The sequence below is a fragment of the Echeneis naucrates genome, chromosome 12, assembly GCF_900963305.1.
Source record: "Echeneis naucrates chromosome 12, fEcheNa1.1, whole genome shotgun sequence".
NCBI lineage: Eukaryota > Metazoa > Chordata > Actinopteri > Carangiformes > Echeneidae > Echeneis > Echeneis naucrates.
The window spans coordinates 9,337,131-9,353,643 of record NC_042522.1 but is presented as its reverse complement, the minus strand read 5'-3'; the positions used below and the strand labels follow the sequence as shown (position 1 = coordinate 9,353,643).

The 16,513-nt window shown below is 39.4% G+C and overlaps 2 protein-coding genes across 2 annotated transcripts; both read right to left on the bottom strand.

Annotated features, from left to right (window-relative positions):
* Positions 1-4,145: 4,145 nt before the first annotated feature.
* Positions 4,146-8,557, bottom strand: cel.2 (carboxyl ester lipase, tandem duplicate 2). The gene is made up of 11 exons (XM_029515440.1): positions 8,492-8,557; positions 8,068-8,215; positions 7,767-7,886; positions 6,741-6,938; positions 6,511-6,641; positions 6,232-6,339; positions 5,995-6,109; positions 5,246-5,432; positions 4,933-5,136; positions 4,442-4,651; positions 4,146-4,329 (listed from the first exon to the last, which is right to left on the bottom strand). The coding sequence occupies exons 1-11, from the start codon at positions 8,555-8,557 to the stop codon at positions 4,146-4,148; spliced, it is 1,671 nt and encodes a 556-aa protein (XP_029371300.1).
* Positions 8,558-10,819: 2,262 nt separating this feature from the next.
* On the bottom strand, positions 10,820-16,302 carry gtf3c5 (general transcription factor IIIC, polypeptide 5). The gene is made up of 11 exons (XM_029515441.1): positions 16,022-16,302; positions 15,489-15,687; positions 15,101-15,296; positions 14,717-14,900; positions 14,341-14,445; positions 14,037-14,151; positions 13,412-13,492; positions 12,583-12,671; positions 12,406-12,488; positions 11,700-11,842; positions 10,820-11,097 (listed from the first exon to the last, which is right to left on the bottom strand). The coding sequence occupies exons 1-11, from the start codon at positions 16,220-16,222 to the stop codon at positions 10,910-10,912; spliced, it is 1,584 nt and encodes a 527-aa protein (XP_029371301.1). The 5' UTR covers positions 16,223-16,302; the 3' UTR covers positions 10,820-10,909.
* Between the last annotated feature and the right edge of the window lie 211 nt (positions 16,303-16,513).

Here is a 16,513-nt window from a genome sequence, read left to right as displayed (position 1 = left end):
TATACAGTTCAGGTAGGTCTCACCAGAGCCCAATTCTGCCAAACTCCAATGACAAGACAATTAAACTTAAAACTAAATACTCCTTTTGTCCATGGATCTTGTACCACTTCTCCGTTTCCAGGTAACATTCACTAATTAATCTAAACATGCACGTCTTTGGGCAGTGGGAGGAAACTCACACAATCACATGAACAGTATGGACATGCACAGAAAGGCCCAGGAATCAAACCCACAACCTCCTTATTGTGGGGCAACAGTGCCAACCACTATGCACCGTGCTGCACTAAGACGATGGCATTTTATTGAAAACTGGACTAGAAATGTGAATTTGTTCATCAAGACAAAAACAATCCAGAAACAACTCACACTTCATCCTCCTAAAATCCTGCATCCTCATGAGGACATTACATTTTGGATTCCCTTCTCCAGTTTTCTTTATTTTCTTAACTTCAACCCATGAACCCATAAGACACTTGTGTCTGTCATCTTGTGGTCATCAAAGCACATTACAGTAATCAATGTACAAACAAAATGTCCAAAACGTCCCTACAACATGCATACCAAATAAAGGTTCAGGCTTCAGGAAGATAAGAAATATGAGTTACTTTGCTGGCTGCATTTTGTCACAACTATTAAAACTGAAGAATGAGCTGAATCACCTTGACCTAACATGACACTGCCATGGGGCGAATGGAGTGAACCTGAGTAACCCGTACAAGGACTGTCAGAGAGGATCACTGTGCCTTAATAAGTCAATACAGTAATAGTGCAGTACAGTACTATAGTTACAGTAGAGTTGGTATTATAGAAAAGTAAAAAAGAAAATTCTGTCTGACTCTCAGCACTCAGGTTAAGTTTCTGTTTGAGTAAAAGTAAATAGTTAATATTGTAACTGTAATAGTTACAATAAAAAGTGTGTAATCTGGCTGAAAATGATTCCACCCAAGAATTTTAATGCAGAATTTAGAAATAAATGCAAGTGATGGGCTCAAACCAGCTGCAAAATCCATCAACTTTTGACATTTTCACCCATCAGCCCATGAGTACTCAGCGGATTTTAGTATATTATTACATGTTTACTCAGCAGACACCCACCTTTGCACTCAGGCTTCTTTTTAATCTCAAACATGTACATTTTCATGTCATTAGTGTAACCATGAAAAGAAACATTCTCAAAGGTAGGCATATATAGGGATAATAAAGACATCCTCAAATCTGACCCGAGACGCCACACTCATGAGAAAAAAGAGAGGTCAAACAGAGAGACAAACTGGAATTGGAAAAACAATTTAAGGCTGTTTCAACAAGCGCAACATCAAAGTCTGCCAAAAGTTCCACTACTAAAAACATTGAATAAATATTAACTGACAGTATCAGCAACTAGTAACAAGGCCATTAGTAACATTAAGAAGTTAGCTGGGCTCTTTGTTTCCCTGTTGTAGAAAGCAAGACTGGTTTCTAAAATTTCGGTTGAAACTTCCAATTTGTGTTTGTCAGGATTAGTCAGTTTTATATTTTATGTATTATTTAAATGCTGTTAAATGAAGGACACCAGATCTGATATGTGATATGCAATGAGCTAACCCAATGAAGGTATTTATCTTGACAATGTTGAAAAATTTTTAGACATACTGTATTAAAACTTGTTTGTAAGAATGAGACGGCTCTCAAATAAATTACTAGAACATGTCAGTTTTTATTTACAATTAACCCGTTCCCATCGCATTTTACAGAAACACATGCTGCACAGTATCATATGTGGATATCACATCTTACATGTAATCCAGGATTTCTGTCTCCATCTCATTTTCACTCCCCTCAGATAACTGAAATTCGTCATCATCATCTTCCTCATTCTCACCGTCGTCATCCTCCTCCTCCTCCTCAGCATCCACGTCTCTCACTGAGGACTTCAAACTTGCATCTTTGCCTCTGCTTCCCTTCAGGACACTTGATGATGCTAAAGGAAAGAAATAACTGTAATAGCTGTACATGCCCTATAAACTTCACTACCTAGGGTGCTCAATGCAGAGGACCATATACTGAGCCCAAAAATAGTCATTTGGTCATTTTTCTCTTTACAGTTTCTCTTTCTTTCATTTTAAGTTTCTTTCACTTAAGACACAGCGTACTACTGTGCTAAAGAGATTGACAACACATTCCACATCACCTCTGTTCAGTGAGTGGCAGAGAGGCGTGGAAGCAGTTTGGTACACGGAGGGCGCTCATATTTCGTAAATGTTGCCTAATTTCACCTCTCTTCAGCAAATTATATAGAACTATTTAGTTATTGCCAGCATTAGCATGAACAGCGATTTTCAGCATTAAACTCTCTCCTTTCCACTGTGTCAAGTCAGTGTGCTAACCAGCTAATCAAGTCCAGCTTGTCACTTTCAACAGCAACTCACTGTGGCCTCCAATCTGCCTCATAGATGGAAAGCAACGTATTGTAACCTTTCATCTTGCACACTAGATAATGTGTGCGGTCTTCTTCTCTTCAGGACACTTGATGATGCATCTTTTACTCAAGACGACAAACAGTATGAAATGTCACAATACAGAACCTGCTATTTCGATGGTCTTGCATCTTACAAATGTGTATTTTACCCTTTTAAGTTTGAAAAATACAACGGTGTAGATGTATAAACATTTAGGACACAAACACATGAAGAGAAAATCCTAGCAGTCCTTTAAAGGCCTGAATGTTGTTGACTTACAGAGACAGGTGGAGTAATTCACAGATTAACAAAGTGCACGTGGTGTGCGATAAGATAAAACCTCCAAAATAACTCCACGCTGCTAAAGTGTGTTTTGTTTTGTGATAAAGATACACCAAATCCTTTACAAATGTTCCAACCATAATAGATCCTCAGATACACATGCAAACAGTGTTGGACAATCAAGTTTTAATACACATCACATCCAGCAGGGTTTGATTGGCTTTAGAGCCTCCACTGCCATAGCGAAAATCTGCAAATCTATATGTACGACACTTCACATAATCATTTTTTTATTCCCCTTTGAAGTTACCTGTAACTTTTTTGCCTATTATTTGTGTATTTATCCATATTCTTGGTGTAAATCTAACCAAAGAGATAATGTGAAGAAATGGAAATACACACTTATCAAAAGTTGTTTCCAACCGATGAAAGCAATTATAATATTAACTCTTGCTTTTGACTGAAGTTAGCATCAGAACCAGTTAGCAGTGGGCCGTCATGTGGGCAGCGACTCACTGCTGCATCCAATCTGCCCTGTCAATGTGGCACCGCTCAGCAGGAAACTTATATCATCTTAAAAACCTTCAAATAAAACCGAAGCTTTTTCCCACTCACGCGTTCCAGGCACCAATTCTTTAATTTATAGAAATTATATTAAAATGTCAAAATGATTGCATGCATGCTGTTTCAGACAGAGGGGCATGTCATTTAGTTCAGTTTCTGAGCTTGCTTGTTTTTTAGTTGTCATGAATAGATGTTTTATTTTTATTATTTTGTCATTGCCTACATTACAGAAATGCACTTCAATATCAGTCACAGTTGGCTGCTGAGCTTTAGCAACTGGTAAATTCACATTAAATACGTCACACGGTTTGAGTGTGGCTGTTGTGTTTTCTCACACTTGAAGCTTCTGACCTGAAATAGACCTTAAATGATTTGTACATTTTGAGAGAAGTTTATTATGAAAACTGTTTCAATATAAGAAAACTAGAGAGCCAAGGCAAAACATTTAAACCCTGGCTTTATGGATACATAATGTTTCATAAATTCACAAAGTGTGATTGATGAGGATAACACAGTTGCCAAAATTGTGAAAAATCACTGTATAGGCATTAATTAATTAATTAATAGGGCTGTAACTGTATGGGAGCGAAGACAAATGACATGAAGTCTAAATATAAAAGGTTCAAAACCACATTTTATTTTGTAACAGCAATAGTTATCCATCACCATTGCTTATATAAAAATACTTATGTGCCATACATTCAATTTTAATTTATCCAACACAATTGATGTGTATTGCAAATTTCAAGAGGCACAAAAATGTTTCACTATCATATCACCAATTTCTTTTTTACAAACCAATACAAACGTGACATTTAACATCCATGTAACGCTAATGTTTGATTACCAGACAAAAGCTCTCTATTCTGAGAACACTGTGGACAGGCTGGGCAGGATGCTGGTCCAGAAATGCACATAACGCATTCTCATCTTCTGTTTCACATAACCTTTGTCCATCTTTGAATTGATCTCCAAGAACTGGTGTCCAGTGTTGGTGAATTGAGGCCATGTAGCAGGAACACTCAGATCCCCTTTGTTGGGATCTCTGCAGATGCAAGTAATAAATAGGAAAAGTGAATTAAGGCAGCTCTATTTTCTATTTCAGTCTTTGATTTCATTTCTGCAGTGCTCAGTGTATTGTGTCTGCCAAATCATACCCAGTTTTAGCAAAGTTGGTCCAGTAGGCAATCATGTAGCCGGAAACATCGCGGTGGCGAGGCCAGTATCCCAGTGGTGTGGTGAAAGGCTTTCCAAAAACATATTGCAGGTCATCAGCATGGTCAGCTCCCATCCAGCTGGGGTACGGCTTGCCAATGCCACCCATACGGTTCGGCTCAGAGAAGAGATAGGAGTAGGTACGACCAGTTCTGTGGCAAAAAAAAAAGGAAAATATGGGGATGTGATGGATGTAACAATGACACAGAAGAAGGAAGGAAAAAAAACACTTTAAAAGGGTTAGTCTTTTTTAATCTATTAAAATCCAAATATAGTTCAATGCATGAGTATGTTGAAAATAAGAGACTTTAAAGCGTAACCAATACTAGTTAAAAACCGTGTTCCCTGCTTTTCCTTCCCTTATAAAGCAAAGTGGGGAACAGAAAGACTTGTGTATAAATGAACATAAATGATTTGAACATGATGTTCTCACTTGGCATTGTTAGCATGGAGATAAAGGGCAGCCTGCGTTGCCACCAGGAAGATGTAGTCTGTTCCGATCTCCACTACGGTTTTCTTGATAGTCTCCCTGTTGGGATTTGATCCCCATGTTGAGGTGTATGTACTGTAGGCATTGTCCAAACCAGCAGCGCCCTTCTCCTTAGTGTATGAAGCCAAAAGTCTCCTCACATCCTCACTACATTGGAGAATGGAAGAGTTGAAGGTTATTCTGATAAAACACCTCCCTGCCACCAAAAATGTTTGCAGGTCCACATTTACCACAAAAAGGGTTAGGGTCAACTCACATAGGTGTGTCTATGAGTTGGGAGTTGATTGAAGGAACATCTAAACCAGTAAAGATGTGTCCATCCATGTCATTGACTCCAGCGATATAGTCAATGTCAGCAGCATTGTGGAACAGATTGGACGGGTCATCGGGCAGGAAGTCGCCATCAATCACGGGAGAGAGGGCCAGGTTTTCTACCAGAGGATCTAACACAGACAGATACAACCAGACAATGAGGTGGCAATAGACAACTTTTAACTCCGCTTTCATTAAGAACTAACCTTAATTTTTATAATTATGGAGTGAATGTTGACTGCAGAATCTAATTTTCATAGAATAATGGTACAATCGTTATGGCTCCCTCTAAGGCTCACCTCCTCCACAATTGCACTATCTGCCAGAAATCTAAATATTTTTCAGTTTGCAGTTTTGTTTTATCTGCATCAAAAAATAAATGCATCAGCCACTACACAAAAGAAAGACAACAATGCGTTTGTTTTCTCTGGTATCCCAGGAGGCATAGATGTAAGTCAGTGGTTTAGCTGGTTTATCCAGCAAAAGAAACAGAGCTCCACTTTCAGAAAAGGTAAAGTAGACAAAGGGGGAGAGGAATAAAACCTTTTCAAAGCAAAAATAAAACAGCAAACTTCAAACAGGCATTAATCTGACTTTTGACAGTTTGGACTAAAACAGAAATTTATTCACAATGACATACTTTGTTTCGCATCAGAGGTAGTCCCTATATTATATGTGTAGTAGAGCCCTTACGATCAGGTGAACTGGAAATGCTGAGTGAGCCAGCCAATGTCAGGAGTGCAGGATCAGTCATCTTCAAACAGGAGGCCATATTTTCATTGGTGGGGCAATTAACCTTCAGTGCAATCTGAGAGAAGGGTTCAAATCAAATGTAATCAGTTTCTCAGTCATGAAGATCCACCTTTTAAATCTTCCAGAGCTGAAAGTTGCGTGGATAAAGGAATGCATTTTAGAGGCATTAAGATGTACCTCCTCAGCGTACTTTCGGGGGTTTCTGTTGACAGCCCATGGGCACAGGGCAACCCCGCTCTGGGAGATGGCTCTCTTGAAAAGCCCTTTGTTGTGGGGAGTGAGTGTCTGTGACCAGAAAGACAGAAAAACAGATATCTTCATTCATTCTTTAAATCTTTTTAGAGCCACATGTGGATATTATACATTTAATCACCACATGTTCAAACAATTAATTCAACCTCACAAGTATTTCTGCTTTAAAAGAGAAACCCACAATGAACAAGAAAAGCCTCTCACCTGAAAGCTAACACTAGCGCCACCTGCAGACTCCCCGAAGATGGTGATGTTGTCAGGATCTCCTCCAAATGAACGGATGTTCCTGTGCACCCAGGCGATGGCTGCTTGCTGGTCCCACAGACCATAATTACCTGACAAGAAGATGGAAATATGTACAAAACTGTCATGGTCAACAACTACCAGACTTGGTATAATTAAAGAATTAAGAGAAAAAAAAAAATGCTGTCTACCAGGCAGACTAGAGTCTCCGGTACTCAGAAAGCCCAGAGTTCCCACACGATATCCCAGTGTCACAACAATAACATTTCCTCGCTCTGCAATCTCCTGCCCACTGTACAGATAGTTGTCCAAGAAGTTAGCACCCATTGAACCACCGGCCAGGAAACCTCCTCCATAGATCCAGACCATAACAGGCAGGCCTGTGGACACTGGAGGCAAAAGAAAATTGAACTCATTATTTGGTTGATCCATTACAGATCATGTCCATAATGGGCATTGATACTATTTCCAAATGTATTTCAGATATTAACTCTAATAACTTTTCACAGCTCAACCAGTCAGGTCTTGTTGTTATTTCAGAAGTATAGAGAAAGAATCTGAGTTTTTAAACTTCAATCAAGAAACTTCAAAAAAGATCTATCTGACCGCAGCTTTGAGGTCAGAAGGCATTAAAAAAAGGTGTGTTATCATTTAAAGAACAGCCAAAGTAGTTCAGTTTCTCTCTCAAGCAAACGCAGAGTCTTTATTTCATGCTTTTGGATTGATAATTGTCATGCTTGTCTTTCTGATTTCACCAAGAAGAATATTGCACACTTACAGATGCAATTCCTGCAAAATTTGGCTGCACATATGCTTACAAAGATCAGAAGGAGAGCTCACATTTCCCCAGTTTTAAAGTCTATGAATTGGCTGCCTGTTGGTTTTAGAGTTTAGTTTAAGGTTCTCCTATTGGTTTAAAAAGCTCTCAATGGTCTTGCCCCTGTATATTTAGCTGATGGTCTTTCATCATATTATTTATTAATTAGATTATCTATTTTTATACCATCAGGTCAATTACAGTTGACCTGATGGTGTTGTCTGGTTTTTTAATAAATTGAATGATTTAACTGAATCGTGGGTTGAGGGAGGGCAGAGTTTTTAATGCTATAAAACATGTTTTAGTTTTTTCAATGTTAACGCAACAATTTTCTATATGAAATGTATCATAAATAAAGTTTGATTGATATGGATATGACCATTTGTGACGGCTGGATTACCTGAGCGGCCATGAGGAACCCAGACATTAAGGTAAAGGCAATCCTCACTTCCTCTTGTGTCAGTCATGATAAGGTTCACCTGCATACATCGGTTCCTGTACTCAGTGGCCTTCAGGACACCTGATGAAATACACGTAAAATATGTTTTCATGTCACATTACATCATGCAATTCAGCCTGTGTCCAATGCTCATTAACCTCTAGATTATGTCTCTTGTACTGAATGAATGAATTTGGGCTAATATTCATCCAAAGTACTACTACTACTAAATTAAAATAAAATACAATAAAAACATTCTCACCATCCCAGCCAGGGTGACGCTTTGGTTTCTCAAATCTTCCAGGGACGTCAGCAAAGGGAATCCCCTTGAAGATGTCCATGTGACGACGGAAACCAAGACGAATGTTTTTGCCCTCCACCATCCCTCCTTCAGTGTAAACCACTCCAAGCTTCGCAAAGTCAACAGAAACAAGACGTGTTGAAAGTGGTGAAAAATATTGATGGAAAAAGCACAAGACTACAGCTTTGATACAGAATTCAAAGAAGATTTCATAGATTGATTTCATCATGTTGTGACAAGACAAATAAAGACTTCTGTCTCGATACCTTTTATCCATCAAAGTGATTTATTCCTAAAACTTTCATATAATAATACTTTAATTCCTTCATTAAATTTAAGCACTCCATATTGAATATCTTTCTGACATTTTCTGTGTGACACTTACAGAGGTCGCAGAGACCGTCTCAAGGAAAATTGCAACAACAACCAAAATGCCCAGCTTCTCCATCATGGCCAGTCTGTCAGAACAAACTTGAAAGAGGACCAGACTTTTATAAGGAAGACTCCTCCCCTAAACAACATCGGAGCAGTGTGCAAACTGTGGGGCTGTTTTTTCTCACTGTTGCATAACACGTAATATCTAACCATCTTGTCTCCACAGCACTGTCCTCAATACGTCTAGTGTTAGAAACACCCTCGCACTTATCGAGAGATTTGTGTTTATATAGTTTCTCAATCCAAGAGAGGAGTAGTTATCACCGGTCATTACCAGTCAGGCAGGATGACAAAGTGTTTAAATCAAAATATATACAGTTCAGGTAGGTCTCACCAGAGCCCAATTCTGCCAAACTCCAATGACAAGACAATTAAACTTAAAACTAAATACTCCTTTTGTCCATGGATCTTGTACCACTTCTCCGTTTCCAGGTAACATTCACTAATTAACCTAAACATGCACGTCTTTGGGCAGTGGGAGGAAACTCACACAATCACATGAACAGTATGCACATGCACAGAAAGGCCCAGGAATCAAACCCACAACCTCCTTATTGTGGGGCAACAGTGCCAACCACTATGCACCGTGCTGCACTAAGACGATGGCATTTTATTGAAAACTGGACTAGAAATGTGAATTTGTTCATCAAGACAAAAACAATCCAGAAACAACTCACACTTCATCCTCCTAAAATCCTGCATCCTCATGAGGACATTACATTTTGGATTCCCTTCTCCAGTTTTCTTTATTTTCTTAACTTCAACCCATGAACCCATAAGACACTTGTGTCTGTCATCTTGTGGTCATCAAAGCACATTACAGTAATCAATGTACAAAGAAAATGTCCAAAACGTCCCTACAACATGCATACCAAATAAAGGTTCAGGCCTCAGGAAGATAAGAAATATGAGTTACTTTGCTGGCTGCATTTTGTCACAACTATTAAAACGGAAGAATGAGCTGAATCACCTTGACCTAACATGACACTGCCATGGGGCGAATGGAGTGAACCTGAGTAACCCGTACAAGGACTGTCAGAGAGGATCACTGTGCCTTAATAAGTCAATACAGTAATAGTGCAGTGCAGTACTATAGTTACAGTAGAGTTGGTATTATAGAAAAGTAAAAAAGAAAATTCTGTCTGACTCTCAGCACTCAGGTTAAGTTTCTGTTTGATTAATATTGATATTAATATTGTAACTGTAATAGTTACAATAAAAAGTGTGTAATCTGGCTCAAAATGATTCCACCCAAGAATTTTAATGCAGAATTTAGAAATAAATGCAAGTGATGGGCTCAAACCAGCTGCAAAATCCATCAACTTTTGACATTTTCACCCATCAGCCCATGAGTACTCAGCGGATTTTAGTATATTATTACATGTTTACTCAGCAGACACCCACCTTTGCACTCAGGCTTCTTTTTAATCTCAAACACACACCTGTAAATTTGTGCTGTATTTTGAACAGCTGTGACAGTATCACTTTGACAAAATCACTCGTCCAGACATGTAAACACCTGTGAAAGTACTCATAACTGTCTCCGTTGTAGTTCCTTTCACAGGAGGTGTGTCCAGGCAAACCTCCTGTAGTTGGGGAGTTTGCAATCATGATGTACACACACACACACACAAACACACACAAACACACACACACACAAACACACACACACACACACACACCCCGTATCAGTCCAAACCTGGGTCTACCTGGGTTCTAACAGGCCAGGTACATTTTCATGTCATTAGTGTAACCATGAAAAGAAACATTCTCAAAGGTAGGCATATATAGGGATAATAAAGACATCCTCAAATCTGACCCGAGACGCCACACTCATGAGAAAAAAGAGGTCAAACAGAGAGACAAACTGGAATTGGAAAAACAATTTAAGGCTGTTTCAACAAGCGCAACATCAAAGTCTGCCAAAAGTTCCACTACTAAAAACATTGAATAAATATTAACTGACAGTATCAGCAACTAGTAACAAGGCCATTAGTAACATTAAGAAGTTAGCTGGGCTCTTTGTTTCCCTGTTGTAGAAAGCAAGTCTGGTTTCTAAAATTTCGGTTGAAACTTCCTATTTGTGTTTGTCAGGATTAGTCAGTTTTATATTTTATGTATTATTTAAATGCTGTTAAATGAAGGACATCAGATCTGATATGTGATATGCAATGAGCTAACCCAATGAAGGTATTTATCTTGACAATGTTGAAAAATTTTAGACATACTGTATTAAAACTTGTTTGTAAGAATGAGACGGCTCTCAAATAAATTACTAGAACATGTCAGTTTTTATTTACAATTAACCCGTTCCCATCGCATTTTACAGAAACACATGCTGCACAGTATCATATGTGGATATCACATCTTACATGTAATCCAGGATTTCTGTCTCCATCTCATTTTCACTCCCCTCAGATAACTGAAATTCGTCATCATCATCTTCCTCATTCTCACCGTCGTCATCCTCCTCCTCCTCCTCAGCATCCACGTCTCTCACTGAGGACTTCAAACTTGCATCTTTGCCTCTGCTTCCCTTCAGGACACTTGATGATGCTAAAGGAAAGAAATAACTGTAATAGCTGTACATGCCCTATAAACTTCACTACCTAGGGTGCTCAATGCAGAGGACCATATACTGAGCCCAAAAATAGTCATTTGGTCATTTTTCTCTTTACAGTTTCTCTTTCTTTCATTTTAAGTTTCTTTCACTTAAGACACAGCGTACTACTGTGCTAAAGAGATTGACAACACATTCCACATCACCTCTGTTCAGTGAGTGGCAGAGAGGCGTGGAAGCAGTTTGGTACACGGAGGGCGCTCATATTTCGTAAATGCTGCCTAATTTCACCTCTCTTCAGCAAATTATATAGAACTATTTAGTTATTGCCAGCATTAGCATGAATAGCGATTTTCAGCATTAAACTCTCTCCTTTCCACTGTGTCAAGTCAGTGTGCTAACCAGCTAATCAAGTCCAGCTTGTAAATTTCAACAGCAACTCACTGTGGCCTCCAATCTGCCTCATAGATGGAAAGCTGCATATTGTAACCTCTTGTCTTGCACACTAGATAATGTGCATGGTCACACATGGAGTGTGACCATGCACAAAACAAGGCATCCAGGAAGTGACCCCGACAACCAGTCTTTGTGTGTTTACCTGATTTCTGCTCTCGGAAGACCTTTTTGATCATAGCTGTGATCATATCCCTCAGTTTGTCGGTGGTGCCGACAACACACCAACCGTCCCGCTCATTACACACCTCCTCAGTTCCGCTGTTCTGCTCAATCACCTGTTTGATACTGGAAACACGAAAACAGCGGCGCTATGAACAAAAAATAGTTCGAAAGTAAAGAAGAATATTATTGCGCCTCAGTGAAATGTTTAGGTATTGGTACAGTATTACGTACATCAGCTATAATTCAAAGGTAAAGACTGTCCACTTCTGCATTTTATTTGATAACTGTAAATACTTTGACGAGAATATTTACGCGTCAAATACATTAACATAATGGTAGTGTCACTTTTACTTGAGACCTGAGACACAGCAGGACGTTAAAAGAGTTTTTATTCCAATAACTATTGATGATTCGGCACCACTTGATATTTGCTTTATTGTGTTGTGGTTACAACCATCACTATGTAAATAATTAAACATGCTAGGCTCACTCATCCTAAGACCCATTATTTTTAAATAATTAAAAGTGATACATGTAACTATGTAAAACTCAAAACATTACATGTAATTTTAATTGGGGAAATTCTACCAATGTTGGGGCTTTTTTGTCACTTTCAGAAATCTGGTATCAGTTTGATTTGCTTAAATTAGTAAAAAATACTAATATAGAAAATGCTGTAAATATACCTCTCTACATGCAGATCACAGAGTTGGTAAAACATCTGTCTGTGAGGAGGGAGCATGCCCTCTCTGAATATGTAGGATGACTCCTGTGGGGATGACAACCAGTTATTTCAGTAGTCATCAATTAGCATATTAGGACATGATTCAATTACACTTTCAAACTACATGCCCTCATCTGACCATCAGCTGGTAAGTCATTGGAGTTACATCCCGACTGGAGCTTGGACCCTCCTGAGCTGGAAGATCCATCACACTGGCTGGTTGGGGACCTGAGGAGAAAAATGGAGCACAGCAGTGTTTTACACGTTTTATTGAACGAGCTGTTTATTACTGAAAATATATTTACATGCTGCATGTAACCAGGTAACATAGGGAATCAGACCATATACTCAGAACATCTGGCTGTATTTCAGGAGTATTTCCTCCTTATTTTAACTGTGGGTTGAGATTTAATACAAAATATTGAATCTTTATTTTTGTTTTTTGTGTTGTCTGTGTGTATGTACGCTGTGAGACAATACACTCAGAGGAATAAGAGCACTGCTTTTACTGCAAATAATGTAAGTGAAATACTCTGGGTCAACATATTCACTTATTTACACTTACCGAGAATTCAATGTGTTGGACCGCTGATGGCATCATTTTGTAATAAGAGGATGCATTGCTATGTGTAATTAACGCCACTTCCCGTGTTCAGATCAGATCAGCTCTCTCCGATCTCTCGATTACAGAATCACATTTCTTGTTTACATGTGATTTAAGAAATCAGTTTCCAAATAAAACTAACCGAGCGTGTTATTTGTTCAGTTAATTTGCCTGCTTTGTACATTTAGACATGTACAAGGTAAGGTCATGCCTCATACCCCAGGAAAAACAACCAAGCTGAAAGTGTTTTCAGCGGTCTTGGCTCAGGTTTATGAGGTCAAGGAGATCTTAAATGGGGGAGTTGGTGTTCTGTGAGCCTCCATATTAAGGAAATACAAACACCCGAGCAAAGTCACCCACTCACCTGCTTTGTTGACAGTGATTGGCAGACTGTAGTTAAGAGCACTCCTCTTGGCTTTTACTGGGATGTCTGATAATGAATATCCTGAAAGTAGGAAAGAAAAAGTGCCAGGGGTGTCAGCCAGAAAGTTATTAACTTCTCCTGAAAACTTAAAAGAGGAAAACAAACAAAAAAAACAAAAACAAAACCCTAATGCTAGCGTTACTAAAAAGTCTAAAAATACCCAAGACCTAGCTTTTTATTGAAGAATGTATGATACCTTTATTTCTACATTCTACAAGGTATGCTTATATGCTTTTAGTGTACAAATGCTTGATCTCACTGCACATTCTTAAAATGTAATAGCATAGTTTTTCTTTATCTTCAGCTTTTCATATTTTACTATTACTTTTTTGTCTTGCTTTACAAAACCCTATTTTTGTCTATTTTATTAAAGTTTCATATCCAAGACTCTTTATCTTTACTTTCCAGTGTGTGGTGTTTCCCCTGAACAAATAATTGATTATAATGTGACGCTTTGTGTTGCAGTGTTTGTTAAAATAAGTGTTGTGCAAATAAAGACTGATGCAAACCGCTCATCAGATTTCAACAGATATAACTTGGGACCTGTCCTGCCTCACGCTCTCACCGTGCTTGGTGCTGCAGCGGATCCTGAAGTCAAGCATTTGATATTTCTTGGCGTCTTTGTTTTTCCGGGGGTCAAAGCCCAGCCGCACCCACAGACTTCTCCATGGTCCTGTCACCTAAAAACACAAGGAAAAATGGACATTATCCTTGTGTTACTATGAATAAAAAAAATAGTATGAATCTCTCCCAAAATAAATATAAAGTGGAAATATATCTGAATGAAATGTGGTAAAAAGTGAACGCTGTTTGTTTTGTCCTCTAAAATGCAACCAAATTTTTCACTGGGAACAGTCCCATGAGCTCACCATGTAATAGGCGAAGAGAGGCAGCAGCAGTTTGAGTTTATCAGGGTGGATGTTGATGTTGGCCTTGACCGCGTTCCTCGACCAGATGGGCCGGCTCTCAAACATCTACATGTGAAAAAAAAGGTTTGGGTTGAGATAAGATAAAAGCTCGGAAACGGAAGGTAAGTCATATCTGTGGAACATTATGCAACATTTTCCAACTTCAAACAGATGCTTTCTCAGAAGTGAGAACTAGTTGATGATTATTGGTTGTTAAATTGCCTGACTGCTGAAAATGGCCTGATGGAAAAATCACTGTCAGAGGGGTGTTCAACTCCTACAATGATGCATAATCTCCTGTTGTGAGCAAGCAGCCTCTGCACAAAAACGCACAAACCTTTTTCATTTTTTCTTCTGCATCTTTGTCAGAATCCTTCACACAGACTCGTCTCCAGTTAACCCTGGCTGCCTCGATGCACTCAGTGGGCACAGTGGCATCATTGAAGCTTACAAAAATAGCATTATGAGGTCGACGAGCACGATTCAAACCAATAAAGTTCTTCTTGCTGATGCACATCTGGCTGTAAACAGAATGGAGACGGAACTGAATAAATATACTACTAAAAGAGTGTATTACTATGAAAATAAAAATAACGAGAATGCAAAAACCCCTCAATCCTGGACAAATCAGTGTAATACCCTGGGTTTACATCATGTCAAACTTTTGCCTTGCAATAAAAATATAAAGAGACTCAATTTGAACCACAGAGGCTTTACTGACTTTTGATAGACATCAGGACGGTAGAAATAATCCACAGGACTGTCCAGGCGTGAGAAGATGGCCGGAGGAAGAAAATAAGGCATGGGCTGCTCAAAAAACTCTTGATTCTCTGTTTGCCGTAGGATGATTTTGTCATATAAAGAAACTTCTTTCCCACCTTCCAAATGCACTGCGAGACACTGAAAGTCAGCCAATCCTTGAAAAAAAACAAAAATGGAATTAGGGCAGCCACTGGTCTGTTTTCTGTATAATTTTTTATTAATTCTCTGTAGTTTAAATCATGTCTTTTCAGCAAAGATTAAATGACTGAAAACTATATTATATGGTTTTAAAATGTAAAAAAAAAACAACAACACACACATACACACAACGGGACCTTTGATCAAACCTTGAAATTTGTATGTAGTTCCTATGATGCCCAACACTTCCATGTGGATCTCAGCATCCTTGGGGTCTTTCTTACGCACCCGCCGCCGCACTCTAAGGAGGAGATTGCTGGACGGGAAGCGGTTTCCACATAGACAGTGACAGAAAGGGTCCTGGGGTCTGTAACGCAGCTCGAGCCTCCGGTTTGGGTGAGCAAAGGTCTGTGGGTCAACAGGAAATGCAGACAGATATCAAATGAGTGCACTTTAACCACAGCAATGAGGACAGAGCAGATAGTTCAAATAATTTCCTCCAAAACAGCTACACTATTCACTTTATTACAGATGTATCTGCCATTAGCACCACATTACACCAACTGTGTAATGTGGTGGCTCCTGCGGGGCAGGGGCCCCTAAGCTGCCCTGCACGAAAAAATAACCACACAGCCAACATTATTTTGGTCCGATTTTAACGTAACTATTAAATAAAACACTTGTGATGAAGCCAACAAGAGTCCGGGGCGGACAGATCCGCCCCCAGCTTGTGTCTGCTTACCTTGGACACAGTTTTTTCACCGCCGAGGCTGTCCAACATCCTGTCCACATCGTTGATCACTGCCGGATACTCCACACACACCAGCCTGGTGTCCCGCAGCGGAACGGTGGACGAGTTCCCGGGCACGCTCTCCGCCGCCGACGGACAGGAAATACTCAGCTCTTTCAAAGTAATGTGCTTCGGCTGCTCTGGGTGCGCCATGTCGTCTCTTCTGCCGGCGACATTCACCGACAGAAAACCGATCACAGCCCGCTAAAACGGCCGCTCACAACTGCAGCGTGAGCCCGTGTCCAAGTGCAAAATACCGCCGGGTGGAAACGGCGGTGCACACGTGTTCCGCAGGTGTAGCCCCCCCCCCCCCGCCGAAAAACAGTTCCCACCTATTTACTGAAAAATATGTATTTTGCAAACAGTTCAGTTAAAATCTACTCCCGTTTCCTCGTGTTTTAATATCATATAATCAACATATAATATATAACTTTCATCCAATGT